Source organism: Ammospiza nelsoni, chromosome Z, assembly GCF_027579445.1.
Source record: "Ammospiza nelsoni isolate bAmmNel1 chromosome Z, bAmmNel1.pri, whole genome shotgun sequence".
In the NCBI taxonomy this organism is placed as follows: Eukaryota; Metazoa; Chordata; class Aves; order Passeriformes; family Passerellidae; genus Ammospiza; species Ammospiza nelsoni.
This window is the reverse complement of record NC_080669.1, coordinates 78,793,070-78,819,038: the sequence shown is the minus strand read 5'-3', so window position 1 is coordinate 78,819,038 and position 25,969 is coordinate 78,793,070. Positions and strand designations below refer to the sequence as shown.

Genomic DNA, 25,969 nt, shown 5'->3' with positions numbered 1-25,969 from the left:
GCCTTGGCCTGCTCAGGAACCACTGCAGGAGATTTCAGCTTGCCCAGCTGGTTCTGCCTGCTCTGTTGTCTCCTGGCTGCATTGTCCTCTTCAGCAGTTTGCTCAGGCAACAGAGCCCCAGGGAGGGTGAGGGCAGAGGGGAGACACGGGAGAGCTGCTGCAGCCTCACTCACCCATGCACAGGACATCCCCCTCAATGCGTGTCCAGGCGCCTGTGCTGCTCCTGCCCCACCAGGCATCCACATAGACTGGTTTTCCAGAAATCACTTGTTGAAATTCCTTTGCACATTTGACCTCAGGGAAGGAGGGCTCGAGGCCTTTGGGACAGGTCAGGGTCAGTACTTCTCTGTTCTGTGGGTTTCCAGTTTCATTCTCCAAAAACTGAAGTCTTGCATCCCATTCAGGTTTAGGGCATTTTGCTGTCAGGAAGAAAGTGTGAGAGTCCTTCTCAGCAAGGGAATGCTCAGGCAGGAGAGGGACCGAGGCTTTTCCACGATGAACTGTAGTTAATGTCTGCATTCCACACCATGAGGAAACCCAAGGTACCCCAAGAGCAGAAGAAGATCATGTGCCTGGGCAAGGAGGTGATACGGGACACTGGGAGAGAGGTGAAAACTGAGGGCAGGATCCTTTCTAACTTCCCTGTGATGCACAACTCAGGAATAGACTGGGGGATGCAGGGATAGAGAAAACCTGTCCCACACTGAATGCTTCTAACCCTCTCCACCTTGGATTCTGCTCCCAACTGCGACCTGACTCTGAGCTTGCCCAAGGTGTCCCACAGACATGGCACCATGTCCAGCTCCCCTCTACATTGACAGGTGCACATAGCAGGGGAGACCTACTGCTTCCCAACTTACCCGTGGTGCAGCTCAGTTTCGGAGGCAACCTGTGCCATTTTCCTGAAATGTCCAACACCTGCCAAACATTCCTCCAGTTTGCACATCTGATCACAGCAAGGGGAGGAGCGTCATTCTCAAAGCAGCTCAGTGTCACCTCTTCACTGACCGTGTAAAATCTCTGGTTTGGCCTAAACTGGAGCTGTGAGTCCCACTGGGGCTGCTGGCATCGCTCTGGAGAGGAGAAGGAGCTCATGTAAGCAGAATGGGAAGTGGTCTGCTGGAATATTTCTTGCTCTGACTTGGACAGGGCTCATTTCCTTTGGTTACCACATTCAACTGCTTGCTTGATCCCTCACTTGCAGCCTAGGACAGAGTTATTGGTGGCAGCAGACCACCCCAAGAGCAGTCCCATCCATGCCTACTGCAGTCTTGCAGGCTTCCCAACTCAGGCTCCATTTGGGAAAAGCTGGACAGGGACTGATTTCCTTCACGGTCTTCACACAGAATTCCATCCCGTCCCACCACCTTGGCCATACACCCACTCATTGTTTGAAGGCACAGGGTTTACAGTAGCCCCCAGTGCAGGGAGCCTTGTTCCTGCCTTTGAACCCCTCCCAGAAGCACAGAGCCCAGCAGGTGCCTACAGCAAGGTGCTGAGGCAAGAAGAGCCCTGTCAGTGCCAGGACATGGGGAAAGCCAAAGTTATCCAGGTCTGCCATTCCTGCACTGTCATCTGCACAACCAGGTCACAGAGGGTGTGCCACCAGCTCAGGGCCCTGGGTCAGGGTGGTGCAGGGCTGTGCTTACCCTTGCAGGTGGGAGTCTCATTCCACAGGGTCTGGGCCCCTCTGGAAATGCACTGAATCAGTGGGACAGATGGCACAAACTTCTCAGGAATCTTCCCAGCACAGCTGAGCTGCACCACTTCATCCAAGGCATAGTCGCTCCTCCTCGGACTAAACCTTAGTTTGGAGTCCCAGTCAGAGGGAATTTTACATTTTCCTGTGTGGAAAGGCCAGGAGGCAGAGCCTGATGGTCACTGGGCTCCAGCAGCATCCACGAGGATGAGGGAGTTCCATCCGGAGGGGTGCCAATCCCTCTCTCTTCAGAGAGGTGGCAGAGATGGCACCTCCCAGGATGAGCCCCATCCCCCAGGTGCTTTATCCCTCCCCACACCCTCAGGGCAGTGCAGGAGGGTTATCCACAGGGTTATCCTGCCCACCTGCTGCTGAGGAGACACCCCAGCTAGAGCGGTCCAGCAGCCTGGGGGATGCTGCTCTCTCCCACAAATCCAGGGGCTGTGGGAGTGCTCCAGACTCCGCTGGCACCACTCATCATCATTTCTGTCATTCTGCTGGACATGATCTGCTGATACCCACAGGCACACTTGTTTGCAGCAAAATCCCAGTTGAGTTGCCACTTTGCTTTTGTTCTGGATGTTACACTTGTTATTTCCTCTGCTCTGTCCCTCTCACAATTATCTGCTGGCTCCTAGCAGCAGCTCCCTCCCATCCCATATCCCTGCCATCCTCACCAAGACAAGTGACACCCCCTCATCTGATTGGGCTAAAGGGGCTTAGAGCATGTGGGTATCTCACCAGCCGCACATTTGGTTGTGTTTTACAACATGTAGATTGGGCAATTGATTGAAGTAAATCTTCATATTCATTTTCATTCAGTTCTAGACAGGATTGCTGCTTCCTCTCTGCATAAATCTGCATTTGGGTCTCTGACCTCTGACCTGGCCCCATTTTTCACAGAACAACTGTAACTCTCTGTGAGTGTTCCTCCACCACACAAATTTAGCTGTAGCAGTCCAAACTTTGTCCAGTGTTACCAGGGTGCAGTCAGGCAGGCACAGAGAGTTTGCACTGCTTCCTACAACACCCAAGTGCAGCAGTGTTGTAGTGTGTTTTGTTAATTTACTTAATTGCTCCCCCATTTTCTGTATTTGTTCCCCCATGTTATGTAATGGTTCTGTCCTCCCCCAGTTTTCCCGCCATTGAGTTGTCATTCATTCTGTTGCCCTAGTAACTCCCGCCACTGTAGTTGTCAGTCCTCCTTGTTATGTAATTCCTCCCGCCCCTAACTCCCTTATATGTATGCTTTTTTTCTCCTCCCCTGGCCCAGTCAATCACCCCCACTCCTCCCAGTTTGCTAGAATCTTCTTCCCTATGGGGGTTGTGATTGGCTGTGGTCCCGGGGCCCCTCCTTTACTTTGTATCGATTGGGTTCTCCCTGATGTCTATTATGTTAGGTTCACTCCCTTGTCTTCCCTTGTTGGTTCTGTGTAAACCCCTCCCTGAGACACCTCCTCCCTTTATAACCTTGTTACTCCCCTTCTGTTTGGTCACTCCTTGGCTGGCGTTTTGAGTTCCTCAATAAACCCGATTGTCCCCATCGAGTGTCCAGCCCCTTCTTTCTCGTCTCGATAGCAGCGGGCCCGTCCACAGGGAGCACAGCCCAAGGCCACCAGATGCCGAGGGGTGCTCCTGGATTTGCAGCTGGGTGTTGGCTGCCCTCCTGCTGGCCGGCCACTTGACCTTAAAGGCCACACCTCGCCGCACACCAGGACTCCCCAGGAAAGCAGGAGTGCTCTGCAGACCTCATGCAGTAGGAGACCACACTAGCTGCACCTCCTCAGACAGAATAAAACCCCTGACAAATAAGTGGAAAAAAATAGCCCCACACTGGCAAATTGAGCATCAAGTACTTAAGTCAGGTGGCAGCTCCTCTTGAAAGTATTTCCCATGTTTTAATTTGCATTTCAGGGCCCTGAATTGTAGAAGAAGGCCTGAATGAAGACTATTCACTGATGGGTATTCTTTGATCCCCAAGGTACCACAGAAATGTGAATAAAGTTGCTTGAAAAGAGTCATGTGAGTCCTGGCCTGAAGCAAGAAGCAGTTTGAGGGGATGGAAACTCTGCAGTGGAGGTAGCCTTGGGAGCTGAGGGGGTTGTGAATGCTCATGAGCATGGCTGGCCTCTCCCACATGGCCCCACTCTTGACTTCTGTGTGAGGGGGCCTCAGCATTTTTCCTTTTGTAACTGTTCTACACCTCCTGGTAGCTGTGAGAGCTCCCACAGCACTCAAAGCCCACTGGCAGCACCACACATGACAAGCTGCTTGGCAGGAAACCAGGAGGAAAGGAGAAATTCTCCTTTGCAGGCACTCTGCTAACACAGATGCAGATTTCAAGAGGTATCTGGGACAGCATCTTTCCACAAACAGGGATGCTCTGCTGGCAAGGGTGATTGCAGCTGTACAAGAGAGCTCTGCCTTGCTTGCAGCTCTCCCTGAGTCTTTTCATAGAGCAAAGCTCTCCCTGTTGAAGTAATTTCAAATGAATCTCTCTACACTTGCCAGGCTTCCTTGCAGGGGTCGGGGTTAAGGTGAAAAAGCCACACCTCATGTTTGCTGCTTTAGAAGTGCAATATAAAGCAGACTTACTGTAGCAAAAATCAGAGCTAGTCTTTGAGACAGAGTAAAGATCCATTCTGAATTAGGTGAAGTGTCTAAGAAAGGTGAAAAGTCTGTGAAGCCAAAGCTGAAGGAAAAACTTGCATGCCGAGACAGCAAGGAGACAGAGAAAGAAAAACAGAAAAGACCACAAGGTCGATTTGCCCCCGACTTAGAAATTCCTTTGATAAAGAAGAACTGGTGCTAAATGTCACGTGGAATGAATATGTATGAACTTATTGTGAAACTGTATGCATATGCATTTGGAAGGGGGATAAAAGAAGACCCGAGGTCTTCAGAGGTGCGCATGCCTTTTTGGGGGCTTGCGTCCGGCGCGCGTCGTAATAATAGCAAACCGGGCTTTACAACTTTTACAAAGTTGTGAGGTTTCTTCTTTTCTCTGCAAAACAGTCTTTGTTTAAAGTTTGTAACTTTGCCTTTTACTAAAAGGTGCTACTTCTGCACAACTGAAATGAGGCATATTTAGCGTTATGCTAAATATTGTTTACAGGCACTTAGGACTCATTCAGTTTTTCATAAAAGCAAAGAAGGGCTTGTGCTGGGAAGTTCCCAAGGAAGATCACTTAGTTCCAGCCCTCCTGTCACGCACTACATTAGGTTGTCCAAAGCCATCCACAGTCTGGCCTGGAATGGGAACTGGAACTTTCAGGGATGGGGCATGCAAGCTTCACTGGGCATCCTGTGCCAGTGGATATCAAAATACTGACTGCAGCACCTCCCCCATGGAGTGGTCATCCATCAGATCCATACATTCCCGGTTTGGAGACAAGGATGTCACACAGGACAGTGTCAAATGCCTTGCACAAGTTCAGGTGGATGATGTCAGTCACTCCCCCCTTATTCACAAATACTGTCACTCCTCCATAAACAGGCAACAAATTACTCAGATATTATTTGATCTTTTGAAGCCATCACAAATAATTTCCATGTGCCTCAGAATAATTTCCAGCAGGAACTGCTCCATTATCTTGCCTAGTGCCAAATGGAGACTGACTGGCCTGTAGTTCCCTGGGTCTCCCTCATTTCCCCTTTTTAAAAAGGGGGTTGTGCTTCTCCTTTTACAGTCAGTGGGAACTTTACTGGAAGTTGCTGGCAACAACTTCTCAGCTATGATAGATACGGTGTTTGTTACTTCCCCCACCCTCAGGACCCACACATGCATCTGATCAGGTCCCATGGATTAGTGCACCTTCAGGTGCCTCAGCTGGTCTCAAGCCTGGTCTTTTCTTACATCAGGATGGTCTTCATTCTGCCAGCCCCTTCTTTTACTCCCTGCAACTCAGGTTACTTTTCCTTGGTCATGGGCACAAGAAAATAGGTGCTGTGTAAGACCCCTGGGCTGGAAGTGGGAGTGAAGTGGCACTGAGCTGGCATAACAGCCACACATTTCTGACTAGGTGTCCATCTTCACCAGGGCTCCAGCCAGTAATTTCTCTTAGACTAGGCACTTATCAGACTTAATCCTTTGCAGGAGTATCAGCCTCTTCTCTGTTGTCTTTGTTTCAGATAAAAAGGCCTTCACAGATGTGCAAACTTGATCCAGGGCTTCCTCAGTGTTCCTGTCAGTGTCTGCTGAGCTGGAATGGGGATACTGCTGGGATACTGCATGGATTCCAGCACAGCCTCAGGCAAGGGTAGGCATGGGTAGGTGAAATGTGTGCTTCTGCAAAGACCACAAGTGTGCCAGCAGTGTGTCTGCCCTTCAGACACAAAGACTACACAGGAGAGCAGCCCTGCAGGCAAACCCTCGTGCTCCCTCCTTCCTTCTTCTCTGCCCACAGGGCCCCTTGCAAGCACCAGGGGGATTCCTGTTCTCTGCAACTCATCCTTTCCTTCCCAAGCTCTCTGAGCTGTGTTTAATGCCATGTGCTTGCTGAGAGGAGCTAAGAAAAGCAACCACTGTTTCCACAGAGAAAACCACTGTTTTTCCAGTTGCACTGTAGAGTTGCACTGTAAGGTACTGGGAACAAAACATGGGTTTTACAGCATTTCTCTGAATTTGGGAAGGGAGGTGATCATTTGGCCCCACTTTTTAAACTCCTCCCAGGCTCCCCTGTGCCCTTGGACCTGCCAGATGTGCCCCTGTTGTGCTCGGGGGCAGACAGAGGCTGACACAGGCCCCACATCCAAGCTGGGCATGGACCATGCTGAGCAGAGCCCAGGGGCTGGGTGGGAGAGATCAGAAAAGGCAGGCAGAGCCCACAGCTCATTCCCATACTCAAAGAGTCCAGTGGTACACAGAGTACCACTACAGGGGAATGCGCCAGCCTCAGAATTATCCTGGAAGTTAACAGAGTGTGACAGAGGGGTGGGTATGGCAAAAAAAGCTTGCTTGCCTTGCAGAGGGGCAGTGTACACCAGCAGGGCAGCCTGAGGGACTGCCAAAGCCTATTCACCCTGTGCACACAGAGCACCCTGCCAGCAGTGCCCAAACATCACAGCCCCTCCAGGGCCTGCCTCCTGCCCACATTCCTACTGCTGCAGAGGAGCTGAACCCCCTGTCACAGCACTGACACCATCTGCATCCAGGCAGCTGCAGCTGCTCAGAGTCCCTCCTTGTGGCATTTCTGATTGTTTGAGGGTAAAGCCTAGAAAGCTCTGCTTCCCTGCAAAATGGGGAAGAGAACACACTTTCAGTCCATGCCTGCTTTCGTCTCAAGAATGTTGTTGATTACAATCCAGCTCGGCCTCACATCTCCAATAAGTCCAAGCCTGTCATGCATTGATTATCACTCGAGGCTCATTGGAAGAAACCAATCTATGGCCGCTGGGTGCAGTGAGGATGCACCTCTGTCCTCACACTCATTACACCCCTTCCCAAGTCATTCCATAGAAATTGGTGTGGGGAAAGAGCACCTTGGAGCAAAGGAGCCTGTGCTCCAACCCAGGATGGCTTCTTGTGTGCTTTGGAGATGTCCACGGGAAGCTGTCAAGGGACCTCCACTGGAGAGATGGAACTCCCCATTAGTGCAAAGCAGTTGGATGTATTTGTGGGGCTGACACACTAAGGGAGAAAGGAGAGGGCTCGACAGAAAGGGGAAAGAAACTCTCAGCTTCCAACCTTGTAGGGATTAACAGCAACTGGGAGAGTAATGGAACAGTTTTCAGACACTTTTTGTTGCCCTGCACAGTGGTACGCAGAGAGCCGCCCACAGGCTCTCTGCCCCAGCTAGAGGAAGGAGGCTGACTCAAGTGAAATTTCAGCAAGGAAAATACAGAGTAGATGTGACCAAATAGGCACCTTTTGTAAAGTGCAATGCGTGCTCACTGTGAAATGGAAATATTGAATGCCTGAGACAGGAGTGGTAACAAAAGGTTGGTCTATTTGCCTCCAAAGCCAGATATTTACTGTTTTGGATTTTTTTCCTAGATGATGCTATTAAATGAATACTCTCCTCTCTGATATTGTTTATTGCCCATGAATATAGAAGCCTTTTCCAGAAATGTCTGGGCTGCCTGTCCCTGCTGCAAGGAGTTATGAGCCTGGCAGGCTAAACAAAGGCCCAGCATGGGCCAGAAGGGGAGGGTCAGGAGAAAGGAGAAACAGCTATGCTGATAATTCAGGACAGGCTCCTGGGTTCAGCCCTTTGCTTAACAGCAGAAGGTGTCCTTTCTTACACTCTATTACCTCACACACAAAGAAGAAAGGACAAGGTGAAATCTAAGAAGCAGTAGGTGAAGTTCAACCCTTTTGGCAGGGCAGCTCAGCAGCTGAGAGAGGTGACAGCAAAGTCTTGCTGTGTTGGATGCCATGTGCTTGCTGAGAGGAGCTAAGAAAAGCAATCACTCATTTCACCAGTGGAGCATTGTTTTGCAAGGCACTGCGAACACAAACACGGGTCTCAGAGCATCTCTGTGCTCCTGACTAGCAACCAAAGGTGTTGAGCAGGTCTTTAAGAGTGATGGAGCCAAGAGACCCTGGGGATGCTCTGCTTGGGAGTCATGGCAGGGAAACGGGGATAGCAAAGAACGTCCTGAACAAGGCATTGTGAGAAGAGCTGGGATATGGTGGCACTTTGACCTCTACTGGTCCACCAGATGCTAAAGGACATCTGACACGGGTCTAAGGACAGGAGGAGAAATTCGTGTTTCCTGAATCTTTGGATGGTGATGGTAAGTGGAAGCATGGTAGAGCACACCGTTCACCACCCCTAAGGTGCCAAGCCCCAGGCACTCCTCTGCAGTACCTCTTAGCACTCATGTTCCCCATAACTCTGGGCACAGTTCGGAATTCCGCTGACACAAACCCTTTCAGATTGGCTACAGCTTAGCTTCAGCTACCATCCTCCCACCCCGTGGTCATTGCAGCTGTGCTCCTGGTTAGAACCTCTTGTCACCTGCCACTAGATCACACAGAGTGTCAAGCAAGACTAATGAAAAAGGCGTCCGAGACAGCTTGTATGCCAGACCCTTTGCACGGAAAATGTGTCCTAGAAGATTCCCCATCTGCCTTCCAGGTGCACTGGGGCTGTAAGGGGAGAACAGTTTTGTACAGGTATGGCATTTTAGGGAGGAAAAACTCCCTGTGAGAGCAGCACAGCAAGACAATAAGGTGACAATAGGACAATGACATAATGCACCCTGCGCAGTGCACATTGTCCCCATGATGGGAGGAGCTGAGCAGCAGGGCCAACCACACGTGCAAACCACATCCTGTGCCTGGGCTGCACTGCTGTTGCCTGCACTGCTCTCTGTGACACTGTGCACAGCAGATTTTACCCTGTATCTGCCAGGGGATGTGCTCAGGAATCCCCACCCTATTGTTCCCTCTCTCTGTCCAACAGCTTTACCCTGCCCCACAGCCTCTGTCAGCCCATTCCACCCTAGCAGAACCTCCCGCCTCACTCGGGACATTTTCCTTGCCCTGTCCCTCTGCAAGAGAAGGACTCTGATCCATTGGTTGGAGCTCAGCAGAGGTGTCAGGATGGGATGAGCCCACATGCTGAGGATGCAGGCAGGGCTGTTCACATTGCTGGGTGTGGCCAGCACATGTTTTTGTCTTGGTTCCTCTTCTCTCAAGCACCAAGGTGCAAACTCAGCAATATCATCTGTGTCACGGGCAGCTCCAGACTCCTCTGGGAAGGCTGGGTGGCTGAGATCTGCAGAGTGTGACAAGAGTCTGCAGGGCTACAGGACCCTGCTGCATCCCACTGTACGTGACACAGACAGATCCTGACCTTAGTGTGCACCTTGAAAACAAACGGGAAAGCCATGGTTGCACATGCTGGCCTGGGAGAACTGCTTCAGCAGGGATCTGGGCAATGGGAAGACACTCTGGACAGGAGAATATCCTCTGTTGCAGTTTTTTGCCCTTGTTTATTGCGTGACAGTGATGTGCTGTGCTTACACTCTCTGCAACCAGACACATTTTCCCTGGAAACAGGCTCTCGTGACACCTCTCCTGATAGTACAGTCCCTGATGACACTTCACATCAGGAATTAAAGTTTCTGATCCCATTCCCTGTACTCTGTCACAACCACTAGATCAGCTGTTTTCTGTAGCCTCCAACCAACCGGATCCAACAACGCAGCAGACCAGGAGGACAGGATTAGATGCTAGTTTAATGATTTTTATCACCTAGCTCCAAATTTAATGATTTCTATCACCTAGCTCCAAGAAAATTAGTGTAGACAAATACTCGAAGACAGATACAGAAGAATGCAAGATCACAGTTGCTGCACCCACAGCTCAATTGCCAGGCAGTGCAGCCTCCTGGGAGGACAGACAACATGTGAGCCTGAAAATTCCCACTGACTCCGCTGGCATCAAAGTGTGCAGCCAGGGAAGGAAGAGCCCAGCAGATCCCTGGCTGTGCTCTGATCCTTCCAGCACCAAGGAAGTGCATTAAAGAGCAGTCCCAGAGTATGGTAAGCCCTATCCCCAGGCTCTCCCCGACACCCAGGGGCTCAGCTCATGGCTCCCCAGCTCCTGGTTGGGCACCAGCACCCATCTCCTCTGTGGTGAGGACATGGCACCCTGACACTGTGCCAGGACAGACGGGCACCTTGTATTTCCAGCTCCATGGAGGAACACACAGACTCTGCAGAGGCTTTCCCAGCAGCCCAAGCCTTGCTGCCCTCCATCCCCAAACAGAGCTCTGCCTGACCACAACCCAGCTGGTGGACTTGGGCCCCAGTGTGGATGTCAGACTGCCCTGATACAGCTGCTGTATCCTGCACACCATAAGGCTGCACAGGGGCTCTGCAAAAGGAGCACAGTAAAACCTTCTCTTGGGAGCAGAGGAGGGAGCACTGCTTACCTCTTCCCTGGGGTTGTCCATAGTTGTTGGGATAGGGCTTACCACGATTTTGTGCTGCCAGCAGAGGTGTGAGGAGCAGGAGAAGCATCCATTGCAGGGCCATGTTTGCCTACGTTCCAGGGCAGGACTGAGGTCTCAGCTACCCTGGCTGCCTCACTGCACACCCATCTGATTGTGAGTGGTGAGAGCACGGAAAGGAAACAGGCACGCAGAGAAATCATGTATGGTGCAAGAAGCTTCCTCATTGGAGAGGGAAACTCCGCCAGTATCAGCACTGCCTTCTTTCTCTTTCAGCTCCATGACGTTTTGCAATCTTGCTGTCTCTAAATTCTGGTCAAAACCCAGAGCTTTTAGGTCTTCTGTCAGGACCAGCTATTAACGGTAGCTGGGCTGCCTCCTCTCCCAGCACAGATTTCAGAAGGACTTGTGAGGTGTTGTGGTTCATGGCTGGGTGCTCGTCTGGCATGGAGCTGAGGTGGGAATGCAGGATGTGTTTGGATTCCAGCAGCTGGTGGGAGCTGTCAGACATGGACCCTGTGGGGAGCCTGGTCTCCAGCACAAAAAGGTGCAGTGTCAGCAGGTTGCTATAAATGGAATCCATGCCAGGCCATCAGTCCCAGGTTTCGGTGCCAGGCAAAGGCAGTCAGTCAGCTCCAGTGGTCACCCCAGAGGAGTCTGGACTGACGTTGCACATGGGAATATTGTAGATTCTTGATGGCTTGGGTGAGGTGACTACAAAGGGTATAAAAGCAGATAAAGGCTATGGAATGGAATCTCTGCACATCCAGGATGATGGGACAGGTGCCTGCCTGTCACCTGAATCAATCTGCAGAAGGTCCACACTGAAGCTCCTTGGTGACTTACAGCACTAAACCTGGACACATAGTTTATGGTTTAAGATAACCCACATAAGGTCATTTGCCAAGATGTGTGCTCCTGCGGAAGTTACACCTCAGATAAAGGGCAGAAAATGAAGAAATTGCAGTTATGCATATTTCTGTCCTTTCTTGTCTTGCCCATAGCAACATGCAGCTGAAATGTAAAGCTCCAAGAGCACCCGATGGTAAGATGTAGCATTAGTTCATGGCAAGTGAATGTGATGTTTAGGGAAAATCACAATGGCTGGTAACAAGTGACTACATTCACATCAGTGTAGTACCAGCCTTAGGGTACATCTTTTCTGGGCAAGCCAGGGCTTTTTGATGACTCTGGAAATACCCTAAGCTGTGATTGGTATCATTCCCCTCTGGGGCACGAGCTGCTTTTCCTGCTTTGCGTTCACTGCTCACGGTGAAGCAGAGGACAAAATGAATCGTGTGGCTGTGGGATGGGTGAATCTGCCCTGTAGTGTCTGAGGAGCTGTAGTGGAGCAGTCCTTATGGTGTGGTGCTGGAGGGAGCACTCTGTGCTGGTGCCCCTCTCAAGTGGTTTTCTCCACTGCTGCCTCCTTGTTGGCAGGCAGTCACTCGACACGAGTTTCCCGGTCGCTTGCAGCTCCCTGTTGCCAGCTGTGTCTCCCTTTCTGCAGGCAGGCTGTGCTCTGCCAAGAGCAGTGGAGCAGTTTCACTACCTGCTGTGGCCGGACCACGGGGTGCCCAGAAACCCGTCGCAGCTGCTGTGCTTGGTGGAGGTGGTGAACAAGAGGGTGCTGGAAGCGCCTGCAGGCCCCGTGCTGGTGCACTGCAGGTACCGCGCTGGGGCTCTCTGGGTGCTGGGGCACGGCCAGCGGGGGCAGCGCTGACCGCGCTGCTCCGTGTCCTCAGCGCCGGCATCGGGCGCACAGGCACCTTCATCGCCCTGGACTTCCTCTTGAAGATGGGCAAGGCGGAGGGCAAGGTGGATGTGTTCCGCTGTGTGCAGCAGCTGCGGGAGCAGCGGGTCAGCATGGTGCAGACCAAGGTGAGGAATTTGCTCCCGGCACACCTCGGGCTGCAGATCCAATGCCCACCTGTGGGAGTCGGCACGGGCGAGTGGCCAGAACAGCCACAAAACCATGGCTAAAATGCCAAGAGTGAATTTATTTCATTACCTCCCTAGCTGGAGGATGCCAGGAGGTAACACATAAGTGGGAACACCAGCACCATCGGGCCCAGTCCATCCTGGGGGACAGCGGGGCTGCTCTTTTCCCCCATTTAACAAAGGCCTGTGCACCTGTAGTTTACGAGCTGGGCTGTGATCTCCTCTGTGTCTTTGTGATCTCTGGTCTTTGATGTGTCTCAAAACAGGGAGCTCAGCCATGTTCATGGCAATGGGCCCCAGGTCTCTGTAAACACCAACATTCCCTCTGTGTGTATTGTACTCCACAAAGCAGAGAGAGGTTAAACAGCAGTAGGCTGTTTATATACAATATATAGGATTTCTCACACTGTCATTTTCCACACCTTGGTATACTCCCAGCTGTAAGGCCACTTGAGATAATCCACCATGCTCCTTCTGAATGAAAAACCATTGTGCTGCTTTTAACCCTTTGCTGTCAACACCACCCTTCCCTGAGATGTGGCATGCAAAGCCACATTAGCCATGCTGCTCCTGATCTAGCCACAGGGACTAGGGCTACCACGTGATGGACACTGAAGGATCTTTTCTCAGTGCTGTGTCCAAAGCTAGTTGGAATCTTAATTTCCCTGAGACTCTCTGAGGTATCAGCAGCATTTGTAGGTATCAGTCACCCTGACACAGAAGGGCTGTCTTGTAGGCAAGGACGATGAACAAGAGTCCACCTGTGCCTCCAGCTTTCAGGATGGCTGCCCTCCTGGCAGCTCCTGGGCAGCAGTGTCCTGGCCTAGGGACTATATCCTCATGATCTGCTTAGTGCTGGGCTCCTTCAGAGAAAACCAGCTGGGGTTGGACCAAGCAGCCTCTTGTACAAGGTCTAACTAGTGTGCAGGTTTTCTGGGCTGCCTTCCCCAGAGCAGGGGTCTGAGGAAGATGATCTTGTCTGGGTTGCTGGAGTTGCTGGCAGTGTCCCAAAGCAGGGATGCCTGCAATGAGAAGTGTCTGGCCTCAGGGATCTGCAGCAGGAAGGAGAAGGATGAAGCTGGCTCACTTGTAGCACAGTTTGAGCACAGCTGGTGATCTGGAGCTCCAGGGTTCCTCGTGGACTGGCTCCAGACCGTGCAGCTGAGGCGTGTCCTCCCGCAGGAGCAGTACAGCTTCCTGTACGAGGCGCTGCTGGAAGGTTTGCTCTGCGGCAGCACCGGGGTGCCCGTGGAGAGCATCGCCAGCCGCATGCACTCCCTGCGGGACCATGAGACCTCAGGCTGCAACAGCGCCCTGGAGGAGGAGTTCAAGGTACCACCAGGGGACGGTGCACTGGTGCTGTGGGGGCTCATCTGTGATGCCTGCCCCCTCCTGCTCCCCTCCCCAGCAGTGGGATGGAGGTGGGGGATCATTTCTCTGCAGTGGCCCAAGAAGGTGAGTTGCTGACAGGCAGGACTGACATGGGTGAATCATCTCTACAGGCTCTGCAGAGATTTTCTGAGTTGTTCCAGCTCCTGCCATGCAGAGAAGCAGAGAAACCCAGAAACCAAGCCAAGAACCGCAAGCCAGGGATCTTGCCAGGTAACACGGGCAGGGCCGGGCAGCCTCTTGCTCTAAAGCCAGAGCCTGACAGCAGCATGGGGGGAATGATGCTTTCCTGCTGCTTCCCTCCCTGGCACATGACACTGACAGGTTGGGCTCAGGGTCCAGTTGTTGTATTCTGCTTAGGAGATAATAAATACAGATTAGGCTGATTCCTTCTGAGCCTGTTGGAGGTACATGAGGTACACCTGGGATAAATATGTCCCTGGTCTACACTTTCCCAGTGGAGAAGCTCAGATGAGGCACATCAGGGAGCAATGAGGAGGGTGCCCAGTCACAGGGTTTTGGGCACCCCTCATCAGGGTGCCCTGAGCTGTCACAGCCGTGGGTGTGGTGGTGCCTGTCCGTTCAGTCCTCTCCAACCCATGCGGCAGGGAGCTCTGTTGGCTGTGCTTGTTGCAGGGAAAGCCCCCCCGCCTGTCTGTAGGGAGGGAACGATCCATCATTTCCCTCTCTGTGTTCCTTGCCTCCGCAGCGGACTCCTGCCGGCCCATCCTGATGTCCTCGGTGAACGCAGACGGCTCGCCAGCTTACATCAACGCCGTCTTTGCCAGCGTAAGGCTCCGGCCGCCTTAGGCGGGAGCGGGAGCTGCTCGGGGCAGCCGGGCCCCTCCTGCGCAGCCCTGCTCCGGGCCAGGGCAGAGCCCCCGGCCGGGGACGTGTCCCGGCGCTCGGGCTGCTGCTCGGTGCCTGCCGGCCCTGCTGCCAGGAGATGGCCCCCGCGACCGCGATCGGCGCAGCCTGCCTGCGCAGGCAGCGCAGCAGCGTGTGCCAGCCCAGCCTGCTGCGAGCTGAGCCCGGCTGCGATGAGCTGAGAGGGCAGCGGGGCGCTAACATGAGCTACTCTGAGCAGGGCTGGGCCGGCCTGGGCCTTCTCCATCTCCGCTGGGCGGTAGGGAGCCATCCCGCTGCGGGAAGGGCTCTCGGGCATTGTGGGACTCTCCTCACACACACATCGTCGTGTCTTTCGCAGACGTACACCGAGGAGGAGAGAATCATCATCACGCAGCTGCCCTTCCCCACCACGCTGGTGGATTTCTGGGCTCTGGTCTGGGATTACACTTGCACATCAGTAGTTGTGCTGAATGAACTCCAGGAGCTGGACAAGGTCAGCAGCCCAAGCTCTGACAGCTCTCCCCTCTCCTGGTTCCCTGTGGGGCCGAGCAGTGTGATTCCTGCCTTTGCCCCTGCAAGGATCTTAGCATGAGAGCCCAGCTTGCACCAGGACCTACTGCAAGCCTGGCGGCTCCACCTGGCAGAGCCCTGAGGGCAGTCCCAGCTCCACAGCAGGGGGCTGTCCTCGGTCTCACTGCAAATGAGCATCCATTGGGTTTTGTTGACCCCTACCCAGGTGTCCTGTGTCTCTGGCTGCAGCACTGGGCTGGTGCCCAGCAAGTGTCTGGCAGAGCCATGTGCATGTGGCCTTTGGGCAAGGGGCTGCTGTGAGCCCCCCATATGAGGGGCCGAGCTCTGCCCTGTGTGCAGGCGGGGCCATGTGTGATCAGGCCCCTCTCGCCCTCCCCCAGACGTACGTGCAGTTCTGGCCCAGCCAGGGTGAAGATGACTACGGCCGCTTCCATGTGCAGCTGATCTCAGAGGAGCCTGGGGCTGGCTTCACAACCTGGACACTTGTCCTCAGCAACAGGCAGCAGGTGGGCCCTTTGCTCAGAGCTTGCAAACTTCTTTGAGAAGAATCTTTGCACAAGCTGGGAGGAGCAGCTGTCAATAGGATTTAATTTGGGTCAAAGTCCCAGCCAGAGATAGCAGAGGGATCTGGGGGGTCCTGGCAGAGCACTGGCCACAGCAGAGTCTTTTGCCTTGTCAGAGAGGTAAATCCCAAGGAAGTGAGGCTGCAGGCAGAGGTAGATCTCAGAGGTGGTTTTGTGTGCATTTCCAACTGGAGGACAGCAGCTGTGGTTGGAGTTTGTACATCTCAGTGGTTCATGAAAGGGGAACTATTGCAGGCAGCTGGACACAGGACTGGTGTAGGTCTGAGCTGCACCTGGAGCTCAGCTCTTCTTTTGTGCTCTGTCTGTTGCTCTCAGAGCACTTGGTGAAGAAGAGCAAATTCTGGAGTGGCATGTCCCATTGTGGGGCTGCTCCCTTGATCCAGTGTGCGTGGCTGAGGCAGGTCTGGCATGCACTGTCCCTCCCCTTCCCTCCATGAAGCCGATAGGTCTCTGCTCTGTCCAGCCCCCTGTCTTTCTTCCCCACTAGCCCAAGAAATCTGCAGTGGAAATCCAGTTACATCAACTGACAGACTGGCCCATGCAGAAGCACCTTCCCCCCAACCCTGACACCATCATCAGCCTGCTGGGGAAGGTGGAGACACACCATCGGCAGAGCCAGGATGGACACATCCTTGTCACCTGCTGGTGAGTGATGTCTGCTGGAGGAGCAGCCATGGCACTGAGCTGGACACAGCTCGGGCTGTGTCAGTGACATTGGGGACAGCTCCATCTGGGGTGGATGTGTGGATATGAATTCAGCTAGGTTGAGGGAGGAAGACTTTCCTGTGGAGGTTGGTTGGATGTGGGATGCATGGCCAAGATCATTCTTGGGGAGAGTGTGTGGGTCTAGGGGGACAGCTCTGAGGCTCAGCCCGGCCACCTTCCATCCCAGAGCAAATGAAGCTCCCCTTGCCCTCCTCCACAGGGACGGAGCCAGCCGGAGTGGGATCTTCTGTGCTGCTGGTTTCCTGTGTGAGCAGATCCAAAGCGAGGGCATGGTGGATGTGTCCCAGGCTGTGAGGATGCTGAAGAGGAGGCGCAGACAGTTCATTAAAAATGTGGTAGGTGCTGACTTCTAACCCACCTGGGATGGCAGCAGCACAGTAAGAGCCAAATCTTGTATTGCCCCAGTAGCTGCCCTGGCCCCTCTGTGCTCAGATCATCCTGAGGCCAGGTGCCAATGAGACCTTTGAAAGCTCCAGTTTCTGCTGCTGGGCACACCCACTCCCTCAGTGTCAGGTTCTGCAGAACTGAGGGGGCACCAAAGCATCCTGCATGATGAGTGGCTCCTTTCTGGTCCACCTGGCTGCTTAACACTTGGTGTCATGGTTGTTGGCTCTCCTGCCAAAACCAGCTGGTTCCAGTGCTGGTGTAGCCCATCCTCCAGCTCCTGGAGCACATGCCTGGATTCCTCAGCAAGGATTGTGGATTCCAGCTGGGAGGAGGAGGGTGGAGTGCACCTGTGTGTGGCATGCTCTGTGTCAGGAAGCTGTTGGAGACCAATGCTGGCATGCCACTGCAGGTGTTGGTCCACTGGAGCCTCAAGTGCATCCTTTTATCCACAGGAACAGTATGGGCTCTGCTATGAACTAGCCCTCAGTTATTTGAATTCATTTGAAACCTATGGGAATTTCAAATAGGGGCATGACCACAGCCTGTCTCTGGATGGGACTTTGACTCCCTGGACAGCCCTTCATCAGTACCAGTGGAAGCAAGAGGGAAAGAAAAGGGATGTGCATGACCCCAAGGTGCTTCACTCTCCTGAAAAACCACCCAAAAAGGGTCCTCCATGGCTGGAGAACACAGGCTAGACTGTCTCCAAATTTTGGCCAGGTGTTGAAATGGGAACCTGACTCTCTGCCCAGCATTTGTGCAGGAACTTATCTGGAATCACAACCTGAGCACGAAGACCAGAGCAGAGGCACCAGGACTTCACCTATGCTTCCTTGCCAAGGATGAAGAGCACAGCTGTCCCATCCAGGTTCCCTTGTCCCCTCAGGTAGCCCCAAGGACAGTGGGGTAGCACCAGCACCCACATTGTGTTTGGTCAGAGAAGTCCCACACTGCTGTAAGATCCATGGTGCTCAGGAGCACAGGATATCTGTCCAGCTGTGGGAGAAGCATGAAGTCCAAAGTCAGCAAGAGCCAAGAGTGGGACAACCCATGGTCCTGCAGGGCTGAACTGGTCCTTCAAACCCCACACAGTCTCTTCCTGGGGCTGTATCTTCCTGGTGCTTCTCCAAGTGCCACAGCCCTACCAGCTCCACTGAGGCTCTCCCATCAGCCTGTGGCTGCACCATGGCAATCCCAGGCTATGGTGTCTCAACGTGAATATCCTGGATGTGCTTCAAGCAGCACTGCAGAAACAAAGGCAGGAGACTTCAGAAGCAGGAGTGACCCCATGGCTTTCTGTCCTGTGTCTCACCAATAAAGGCCGTGGTGGTGGTGACCCCTGATCTTTGCTTTTCTTCCAGGCTTGACCTGACACAGGGAGCTGAAGGCACAGAGATGCCACAGCATGGGCACGGAATACACTCTTGGCCAAAATCCATCACTGCTGATGGATTCCCACCACACATCTGCTCCAAACTCACATTAGAGCTGTCCAGCTCAGCTCAGTAGGTCAGAAAAGCTGTCAGGCAGCACCAGGGGAATAGAGGATCACAGCAACCCTGCTTGTGGCTCCCGCCAGCAAGGCACAGTCAGCTCCCTGCAGGGGAATATCACCCCACAGGGGCAATGAGGGGAGCAGGCAGAAGCTGTGTGGGACAGGCAGCCCCTCCAATCCATAAGCCTTTATTTCTTGTCCAGACAGAACAGGCTGAGTCACAAAGCAGTCCAGCCAGGCCGAGCAAAGCCCTGGGTTTGGCTGAATACCAGCAGAGAGGGCAGAAGGGTTGGGAACCCAGAGGACAGCAGGAGAATGCCATCAACCTGAGCCTGTGTGAGTCTGGGACTGGGAAATCCAGCATACAAGTCCTGCTTCCAGGAATGCAAAAATGAAAGCAAAGCCTAAATAAAAGGATTACAGAAAGACCTATTTAGAGGCCTTGCAAAAGCAGTAAGCAAACCCTGGGAGCTGAAGGGGCTGAGGAATGAAAAAGCTCAGTTCTCCTGGGCCTTGGATTTTCCTCCTGCCCTGCTGAAGTGGATGAATTTCCTGGGAGCCCCATGCTGGTCACAGTCACAGGAGAGCCAGGGAACATGGCAGCCATCAGCACTGGGTTGGGGTTATCCTTCCCATTTTCTGCACTGCTCTGGATGTCTCCATGGTGCTGTCCGGGGCTGAAGTGCCTGATCTCTAGCCTAGCCACCTTCACCTGTGGAGAAAAAGGGCACCCAGTGTCAGAGACAGGCTGGAGCACACGGCAGTGCCTGCCACAGCCCAACACTTCCATCCCAACCACAGGGCCCCAGAGGTGCTGTCAGTGCTGAGGTGAGAGCAGCAGCCCCTCAGCCTGGCCCTCCTGAGACCCTCCCTGCAGATCCCCGGCAGGGATGGCACAGACATGGGTCACTCAAAGCCCCGAGCCTTTGGGATGCTGTCTTTGCTCGCCCTGTCCCTGCTGCAAGCAGGGAGCATTGCCTGGGACCAGGCTCTGCCTCCATGTGGGGCTCAGTGGGCAGAGCCATCCTGATCATCCCCAGCTAAGGCAAATCAGGAGATGTATCAGTGCAGTGTATGAACTGCTGCTTCTGCTGGAACTCAGGTTCTCCTGGAAGATTGCTGCTCTCATCCCACCTGCCCCACAGCCTGATAGTGACTCTGCGATGGTTGACTGCAGAATTGCATTTTCCTACCTTTTTAATTATCGTCCTTATTTTTGTTGGGCAAGTACTTCCTTTTCCTGGAAAGGCAAAGGGGAGTGCTGGGTAAGAAACTGGCATTGTGTATGAACCTGTTGACCCTGTCCCCTTCATACCTGCTTAACGTGTACCTTCCCCACTCACCTGGAGTGCACAAGCCACAGGATAACTGCAGCCACAAGGATGACTGCCAACAGCACAACCAGTCCAATCACAATCCAGTGCCACTGGCCCACAGTCTGCCCTGCAACAAACAGAGAAGCAAGGGTGAGTGCCACAGCCTGGCCTCCTGCTGGCAATGGCCCCAAGAATGGCAAAGGGTAATGTGCAAGTGTGTACGCCTGTGTCCTGGCTGAGGTTTCTTCTGGGAGAGAGGATCACCCTGTGGGGATCTTGCTCTGTTCCATGTGAGACCCAACAGCTCTTGTGCTGACCCAGCTCACATCCAGGGAAGCTGCCAGGCTGGCAAAAGGGAGCAGGCAGGAGGGAGGCTTGGGCACCAGGAGCAAGGAGACACTTACCAAGAGAGAAGCTGTAGCAGACACAGGTGAACTTCTCTGCCTGTTGGAGGAGACAGGAGGGAGAGCTCAGGCCAGTCCTGCAGCACTGGCCTAGCTGGAGGCCAAGGTCCCCAGGCAGGGCCACCGAGGGAGGTGGCTGTGGCCCGGGAGCCCAGGGACAGCACGGTGCCGGGGCACGGGACAGGAGCGTGAGCTCAGAGGCAGCCCAGAGGCAGCGAGGGGCCCAGGCCCGGGCGGCAGCAGGCGCAGGGAGCAAGAGCCCCCCGAGGGTACCTGCGGCCCGCGGCGGACGAGGCGCAGCAGGGCCGTGTAGTCCCGGCCCGGGCTGAGGGCAGCGTTGTCCATGCCCCGCCCGCGGCTGCCGTCGCCCAGCACGAAGTCCGTGGCGGCGCTGAGGTTGAGCAGAGCGGCCTGGTAGGCGCTGGCATTGGAGAGCTGTGCCGGCTCCGAGCAGATGCTCTCGATCAGCGAGGCGTTGTGCGTGGCGGCCACGATCAGCTGGTGCTCCCTGCGGGCCCAAAGGCAGTGGCAGCGGGCACGGGGGCCACGGGAAGGGAGGCGGCTGCAGGCCAGCGCCGGCGTGGGGAGAGCCCCGGCGGGGCTGCGGAGCCGCGGGGCTGCGCTCACCTGGCGGCCTCAGAGCCGGGGGCGATGGGGCTCAGGGGGAGCACGGCCGTGCCTTGCGAGGGGGCGATGTCGCGGGCGCCGCGGCAGCTGATGGCCTGGGGGTGCGGGGTGTCTGCAGGGCAACAGCGGGGAATGAGCGTCGGCAGGGCCGGGCGAGCAGCAGCGACGGCCTCGGGCAGCGCAGGCCGGCGAGCAGGGCTGGGCTGTGCCCGGGCTCCCGGCCCGGCCCCACAGCAAAGCTCACCGGAGCTGCTGTTGCTGTGAAACTCCCTCGTCAGCGCGGCCCCGGCTCCAGCAGCCGTCAGCCCCTGGAGCATCACGGCGTAGCTGCTGCCAGGGCTGTGCCCCGGCAGCCGGTGCTCGGTGACGGAGCCATCGAGGCGCAGCCGCTCGGTCTCCAGCACGCTGCTGTCCCCTGCGTTCCTGGCTGTGATGTTCAGCTGCGGACAGGAGACGCAGCTGGGACGCAGCAGCTCCCGGCTGCCCGCTGGGAAGGTGCCCGCAGTTGCAACGTCCCTGCCAGCCTGCCCTTCCCTGTGCCTGCCCTTCCCTGTGCCTGGGCAAGGCTCTGGAGAGGAACGGGTGGGAGCCTCAGCCCCATGTGCAGAGCTCAAAACAGAGGAGAGGAGAGAAGGAATTTGGAGCCAACCCTGAGGATGTGTGAGCAGCAACCTCTGCGAGCAAAGGGCTGGGCCTCTGAAAAGGGAAGAGGGAGGCTGCTCTTTTGAAACGCTGTAGATATATGTACTGAGCCCAAGGATAGGTCACCCCAGGTGTATTGCAACACAAGAGGCACTGTGGCGATATTCTCCACCCGAGTTATCCGAGCTTCTCTTTTCTGTTGTGTAAAGCTGGAGTCTGAAGGCCTTCTCTAAAAGAAAAGGAGAAGGACTAAAATTTCCATGAGTAATAGAGATGCAGGGTCCCCATTTGCCCATGCATCATCTGAATTTGTCATGAGATCCCTGTCCATTCTCATTTGCTGTCTTTATAGAAATATATTCTGGGTTATGCAAAAGTATAGACAAATGAAAGTGGAATAAAAGGATTCTTTCATGAACACTGATGTCTTGGAGCAGGAAACCAGTTGAACAGGCTCACAAGTTTTCCAGAGCTTGTCTGACAGTTTCTCCAGGACAGAACTAAGAAAAAAGCTTGCAAGGTCCCTGTCACACTGTGGAGACCTCTGTCCTCAGAGAGGACCTAGAGCATTCTGAGAACAATGTCACCACCACACACACACACACACAGGCACACAACTGGATAGCAGGGTTTTGCGGTGGAATGTGTCCCAAATCCAGGGACAGAGGAGATGCTTCTAGCCATGCATTGAGGAAAACTCAATGGTGCAGCTCTCTGGAGAAGGGGCTTTCAGAAAGGACTTTCAGAGGATTACTCAAACCACAAGTTTTTCTGTGGTGGGAACGAGAAACAAGCACACAAGAGGAACAGGAAACCCTGGGATGCCACCCCAGAAGACATGTCACCATGTGTTGCACACCAACCTCCAAAAGCTTGCAAAACCCAGAGCAGAGCAGACCCATGAAGTAGCCCAGAGAACATGGAGCACTCACACCTCTCTGGGCATCTCCACAGCATGAAGAATGCTGAGAATAACACAGAAAATGCTTGTGCTCATCAAAGCCAGATATTTACTGGCTGGGAACTGTGGCTCATACCAGTTATCCCTTTCCCACAGTTCCCAGTGTGCCTGCACAGAGCTCCAGGCTGGGAGGTGAGGGTCTGCCCTGCTCCCTGGGTACCTGGTATCCGATGATCTCCCCGTTGCAGGAGGGCGGCGCGCTCCACCTGAGAGAGCCCCTGTCGGGATCCAGCCACAGCTGCTCCGGTTTGTCCGGCACTGCAAGCACAGGCCATGGGGTCACACACAGGGCCATGGGCAGGGGCTCAGGCCACAGGAGGCTGCAGCAGCTCCCGGCCAAGGGACAGGCTGCAAAGGGACTCCCTGTAAGGGGTTTGTCCCCTGCAAAGGCTGTGTGTGCTGCAGCAGTGGGAAGCACAACAGTGTGAGGCGGAGTGGGACAATGAGAAGGGGCTGTGCCCTGCTCAGGGCTCTCCCAGCCCCTTCCCCAGAGGGCTCTGCACAGGACCCAAGCAGCTCTGATCCCAGGCACATCCCTGCACAGAGAATATGATCAGGCTGAGCTGAGGGGTGAGGGGAACATCTGTCCTCCCTGTGGCACAGCTCTGGACTGTTCCTTATGTGTCCTCCCTGTGGCACAGCTCTGGACTGTTCCTTGTCTCTGATATTTCTGTGCACTTACCTGATTCCTGTGTTGTGAAGAACCATGAGAACAGGGTTGTGTTGGGAGGCAAGTCAATGGTGACACTGTACTCAGTGAAGGGCTGCAAAGGGGAGCAGGTGAATGTTCCCTCCTGGCCATGCAACATCTGCTCTGCATCCACCTCCTCAGCCTCACAGGGAGGGGAGGAAGGCGCTGCCAGTCGGCACATGGCCCTCATGCCCTGGCAGGCATCAGGGAACCTGCAGGTCCATTTCAGTTTGATGCTGGTGCTGGAAATCTCAAAGGTCTCATGGTCAACCTGGAGCACTTCTGTGAAGGAAAGATTGCCAGAAGGTCACTTTATTCCCTTCCCAGCCCAGCCATGCAAGGATGTTGCAGTCAGACAACTTTTCTCATCACCCAGCATGTTGGGAGGGAAAGTGAGACTGAAGGTGTTCACTGCAGCCCTCTGAAAGGGGAGCAGGAGGAGTTGAACAGGAATGAATGTGGGCGAATGACTGGACTGCTACCACTCAAGCAATTTCCCCCATTCATTCAAAACTGAGGTTTCTGTGTGTCCCATAATCTCTATAGTCCATCGGGAACAGCTCTGTTCTTCCTTGGAGGGACCATGAATGCCCTAAGCTGTGAGAAGAGAGTGCTAAGCCTGCACACACCATGCTGCAGAACCTGGAGGGGCCCAGCCTACATGGAACAAGCTGTGGTACTCACAGCCACACTGGCAGTAAAGTTCTCTGATCCTGCTCCAACAGTGGTGCCATGTTCTGGCCACGAACTCCATCACAAATCCCTCTCCCATGCTTTTTTACTTTGTGCACATCCTCTTGCCAGAAGCCCTCAGGGAGACCCTTATTACCAACACCCCCAGTGGTGACCTGCAGGCTGGACTTGACATCTGCCATTTCCCTGGGCAGCACGGAGCCCAAAACTTCCTGTGCTCCACACCCTGCTTTCCCTGCTCAGGAAGGGCAGAGCAAGGCAGCCAAGAGGGCTCCTGATCCCTCCTTACCACTGCACTCCACGCTGGAGCGAATGCGGACCCAGGCACCTCGGGAGTTTCTTCCAGTCCAGAGCTCTCTGTATACAGGTTTCCCACCAGAGAAGGACTGGACTTCACTGGAACATTTGAGATGGGTGAAGGGTGGCTGGAAACCTTCAGGGCAGCTCAGCATCACTTCTTCATTCTTCTTATAATTCACCTGGTCTGGTGCCAGCTGGAGTCTGGAGTCCCACTGGGGCCTTTTGCACCCTTCTGTCAGAGGTGAAAGTAGATGTTAGATGGGCTGGAGATGATGGGATGGGTATGGGTGAGTGGTGGGAGAGGGAAGGTGACACATCCATCTGCTGGGGTGTGACCTGAGGGCAAGCCTTGTTGGGAAGGGGCTTTCCTGATGCATGGAAATTGTGAAGGATCACTCATCCATGAACCTGCCCCATTCCCTCTTGTGTCCATGGGCACCATATTCCCTCCTCCAAAACCCGGAGCAGGGACATTCCCAGCACAATCCCCCCTGCACCAGGGGACTCCCTCCAGCCTCTCATCCAGGCTGTCACCTGGCCCAGCCCAGGGGGCCCTTGCTGGGCCATGGCACCACCGCTGCTGCTGGCATGCAGGGGCCTTCATCCAGGGCTCAGCCCTGCCACAGGGATCAGCCACGCCCCTGTTACCCTCGGGGGCTCCTGTTCTCACTCCCTCTGTGCCTTGGCTGCTCTCCTCCTGCCCCACACCACTGGGCAGGGGGACAGGGCTGAGCAGTGCCTTCTGCATTCACATCCCCTGCTTTAACAATGCCCCTGCCCCTTTCTCTCACACAACCCTTCCTTCTTCTCATCACCTCCTCACCAAATTCACCATGCCCCAGGCTCAGTGGGCAGTAGCTGAGCAGCTGATGCCAGCAGTTTGTCCAAGGTTGCAGGGGGAGGCTTTGTGGCAATGATTGCTACAGAGAAGGATGCTGGCTTCTGGAAGGAGCCCTTGCCCTTCAAGCCTCTGCAAGAAGGTTTGTGAGGCCTGAAGGGGTTTAAAATACAATCTGCCTTCTCCCAAAGGGGCACACATGGGATCTCACAAGGTGCAGACCAACTTTGGCACAAAGGGAAATGCTGTGCCAAGCCCCTTGTGCAGAGGCTTTGCTGTCAAACAGCGCTGATGGCAGAAGAGCAGAGATGCCCAGCTGAGCACCACAACCAGCAGCTTTGTCCCCTGGCACATGGCCACAACCCCCTCCATGCTCAGGCACCCAGCCACTGATCCTGCCCTGATCCATGTGTGGCAAAGCAGCAGCAAGCTCCCTCTTGCACTGCCCTCAGCAGGCGCAGTGTCCCTCAGGCACACCTGGGGATAGGATAGTACAGAAAGTGACAGCTCCCTGAAGACCCTTCCCCTGATTCACAGTGCGTGAATTGATGACTGATTCATGCCCACTCTCTCCAGGGAATGATTGGCAAACTGCTTTTCTGGAGGGCATGACCCCTCACTGCACATCCAGCCCAGTACTGTCTGTCCCACAGAACACCAGTGTTTACTGCATTGTAGCTCCTGTCCCTGGGGCAGACAGAGGCTGCCCCAGCTGACACAGCCGAGGGCTTCAGGCAGTGAAGATGAATATCCAACGTAGAGAAGGAAAGGCAGCAGAAGCTTCCAAGAGCAAGAACCACTTCTTACCTGTTCCCTGGGGCACTATCTGGATGTTGAAAAATTCTTCCTGGCCATGTGCTGACAGTAGAGGTGCAAGGGCCAGGAGAAACCTCAGAGGCAGTGACTGCAGGGCCATCCTAGCATGAAGTCCTCAGGCAGGACTGCAATCTCAGCCCCACTCACTGCCTCTGAGCGCAGGCATCCGTATCTGAC

The 25,969-nt window shown here is 54.4% G+C and overlaps 1 protein-coding gene across 1 annotated transcript in view; it reads right to left on the bottom strand.

Annotated features, from left to right (window-relative positions):
* Positions 1-25,969, bottom strand: part of LOC132086552 (receptor-type tyrosine-protein phosphatase kappa-like) — a 42,575-nt gene extending 16,606 nt beyond the window's left edge. Inside the window, 8 exon segments of the mRNA XM_059492324.1 lie at positions 20,225-20,264; positions 20,498-20,732; positions 20,852-20,963; positions 21,096-21,291; positions 22,615-22,712; positions 23,137-23,427; positions 24,128-24,370; positions 25,784-25,969. Coding sequence (XP_059348307.1) covers positions 20,225-20,264; positions 20,498-20,732; positions 20,852-20,963; positions 21,096-21,291; positions 22,615-22,712; positions 23,137-23,427; positions 24,128-24,370; positions 25,784-25,892 — 1,324 coding nt within the window. The 5' untranslated portion in view covers positions 25,893-25,969.